The 3,490-nt window shown below is 33.6% G+C and overlaps 1 protein-coding gene across 1 annotated transcript in view; it reads right to left on the bottom strand.

Annotated features, from left to right (window-relative positions):
• The window catches only part of LOC105625003 (DE-cadherin-like), a 45,476-nt gene that overhangs the window by 7,277 nt on the left and 34,709 nt on the right, over nt 1-3,490 (bottom strand). Inside the window, exons 3-6 of the mRNA XM_012206344.1 lie at nt 2,698-2,833; nt 1,581-1,819; nt 908-931; nt 141-329 (exon numbers count right to left, since the gene is read on the bottom strand). Of these exons, the coding sequence (XP_012061734.1) occupies nt 141-329; nt 908-931; nt 1,581-1,819; nt 2,698-2,833 (588 nt within the window). The remainder of the gene's footprint in view (nt 1-140; nt 330-907; nt 932-1,580; nt 1,820-2,697; nt 2,834-3,490) is intronic.

Raw genomic sequence — 3,490 nt, 5'->3', positions numbered from 1 at the left:
TACTACACACACACACACACACACACACACACACACACACACACACACACACACACGCACGCACGCACGCACGCACGCACGCACGCACGCACGCACGCACGCACGCACGCACACACACACACACACACATCTTTACTTACGTCTATAGTTTTATTGAGGAATATGACACCGGACTCGCGGTCGATTCGAAAGTATGCAGCATCATCCGGTCTCTCAGCTGACAGACTGTACCGTACGACGGAATTGTTGCCGTCGTCAATATCGGTAGCGGAAACTCGCATAACCTCGTGACCCACCGGTAAATCTTGCGGCACATTTTCCGTGTATGACTATATAACAAGACAAAATGTATTAGCGAGAAGCAACAATCGCACAATACATGCGCACAAATTCTAAAATGCACTTGTTAGCGTGATGTATTCCATGCAATTTTCGTACGAATTGTGTTTACATACAATTATCATTCTTATAAAAGACACACATGTACATGCATGCTAATTGCATTTCTTCTTTCAATAATAATAAAATAACATAATAGATAAATTTTTACATATTATTATTCACATTATTTGTTATTAATTAATAATAACAAATAAATAAATGAAAAATGTAATTCACTAAACTTCATCGTTATAGTTATTATAAATCAATAAAAAAATCTCTGCATCTCTGTCATGTCAATATAAATTTTTATTTTATATACTTTTAAATTTTCAAGTCAAATCTAAAAATATTTTTTCAGATGTCCACAAAAAAATTCATCCGATACATAAAAATTTAAATAACAATCTGTTTCATGAAATATGCAGACTGTACATAAAAAGAAGGGAGAAAATAAAACTTGGGACACTTTTGTTTTTTTCATTTACATATCGAGCAACATTCACACCACGTATTCGAAACCAACCTTCCACCTGTATCCACGAAAGACCTGAGATTGGAATAAAACAAAAAAATTCAAGCAATAATTGTTAGTAGCAAACGTGTATAGTTTATGAAGAAAAACAAGAAAATCCCGTGATATAAACGTTTGGAAATCCTCTTTAATATCTCATAAACTACTTATTTAATTTCAAAATAATTCATCATTTCCGTTTCAATTTAAAAATAAAATTGTTTACGTTCCAAAATTTCTTACTAATATTTTTAGAGTGTATGAATTATATATATATAATTATATTTATTTTACTCAAAAATTATCTTTATTAATTAAAAATCAATTTAAAAAATATTTTAAAGAAATTAATCCTTATTTTACTGACATTTCTCGTTTTTTAACATTCATTTTTATTAAAAGAAAATCTCGTATGAAAAGAATTTATTTTTTATTTTTTTATTTATTCGCTCATAAAAAATAAGGCTTCTTTCATATAAACAATACATTATCAACTTGTAAAAATATATTATATCATAAAAAAAATTCTATACCGTTTTTTTATTTTATCAGTACATAAGTAATTACGACATATTTGCATAATGTAGACGCTTATTTGCACCACATGCACCCAGATTCATATTTGCAGATACGAGTCGTGAGAGAGTTAGTAATGAGTTAGTAATTTAGATAATTAGCAACGTACCGCTTTGTCGAAAGCGGGTTTATTATCATTTTCGTCTTCGATGATGACTTTTAATGCGCAAATGGCATCCAGTTGCGGTCTTCCATTATCAGTCGCAAGTATTGTGAGATAAGCTTCCTTTTCTCTGGCGGGTTCGTCTCTGTCGAGTATCTGAGTCGTCGTAATGAGGCCTGTCTTATTGTCGATTTCGAATTTTATCCTATCACCAGGAGCGATGAGAAAGCTATAAGTAACGGTACCTGAAAATGCGAGATCGGATGATTACGAATCTAATCTAACTAATGTATAGTGATGGAAATTGGAATTTTTCCTTCGAAAACTTTTATAAATTAATCATAAAAACTCGAATATTTCCGTAAAATATTTGAAATCAAATTTTTCAAAGTTTTAAACATCTTGGAAGTTTTAAATGTCTTGAAATTATTGGAAGAGTTTCGAAGAGTTTATCTAGGGATGATATTTTTTCAGAAAATTTTCTTAGAAATATTTAGATATGAATGTATTAAAAATATTTGAAATATGTTTTCTCTTTTACAATACAATATTTTATATACAGACAATAATCTTACTTTTAAGTTAATCTTACTTTTAAGTTTAGAATATTCAACAATTTTAAGATCTAAAATTTTTTCGATTTCGAGAGGAATAAATTCGAAAGTTTTACGTGTTCAAAATTGTTTTTCTGTATATTTTTCTGTATACATCGCAAATCTAATCACTTGTAACATGTTCTACTTTCATCCATCACGATTTGTTAGTATGAAAAAAGAAAAAAGAAATAATACATATCTCTTCTATTACACACAGCTAATAAGATATTTCTGTTCGCCCAACATATATATTTTTAACCTTGTTTTTGCACCAAGTTGCGCGTAAATTCGCCAAAACTGATAAATGAAAAATATATTAAGCACGTGATACTTTCTTACAAATAAGCTCGAACACAGATCACGTGTTTGTTTTCCATATTTTGATTCAGAGTCGTGAAACTTTGAAAGTCTTTGAATAAAAATAGTTGGTGCATATATGTTTTGTTTTTTTACAACCTTAATTTACCACCACGTTTTATGTTTGGTACGTGATATACATGCGATGATGTCACGTTGTTATACAATACCTCCATCCTCTGGTGGATCTCTATCGTCAGCGTGCACCTGAATCACCTTCGTACGAGGCGGTTGCTCCTCCTTCAACACTGGCGCGTAATTTGAGCAATTGGAGAATACCGGCTTGTGATTGTGATTTTCATCGAGCTGAAAGCGTAAGAGAAACGGACAGCTATTAGTGCGGATGTTACTTGGCACAGAGCACCCCTTCGAAAGATGTCCGGGGAATTAATCGGTAAACTTGACATCCCGCAGGGTGGGACGCGGAGAGGAAAGACTTTGGAGAACAAGGCGTTCGGTAAATCAAAACGCTCTTCATAAACCGAGCGCCATTAATCACGGCGCGTACTCTGGCGGTCTATTATGTCGCATTTCCTCATAAAAGATCCAACACAACCTAAAGAAGGGCGAGATAGAAACACCGAGTGAAAGAGAGAGGCAAGGGGTGTGGTAAAAACGGAGCACTGTACTTAGATGCTTCATAATAATCGCCGTTCACGTCGACAATCTAGAATATATGGCAAGGTTAGCGTAAGTCCCGCGTAACTTTGCACAAGTTACTCGGTCTGTTGCGTCTCGGTAAAGTCATATTCTCATAAATTATTATTCGCAACCGCCTTCATACGTTGCGTTACCATTTCATCACGATTAGGATCGATCCGATTGTGTTTAATGTACGTAATAGATACAATCGATCGATGTGGCGTTTAACTTTTATACTACAGAGTGAGAGTGAGTAAGTGAGTGAATGAAAGAGAGAGAGAGAGAGAGAGAGAGAGAGAGAGAGAGAGAATGTGTATCACG

Source organism: Atta cephalotes, assembly GCF_000143395.1.
Source record: "Atta cephalotes unplaced genomic scaffold scaffold00103, whole genome shotgun sequence".
Classification (NCBI taxonomy): Eukaryota; Metazoa; Arthropoda; class Insecta; order Hymenoptera; family Formicidae; genus Atta; species Atta cephalotes.
Note: the sequence above shows the minus strand (reverse complement) of the source record. Positions and strands in the feature narration are given on the sequence as shown.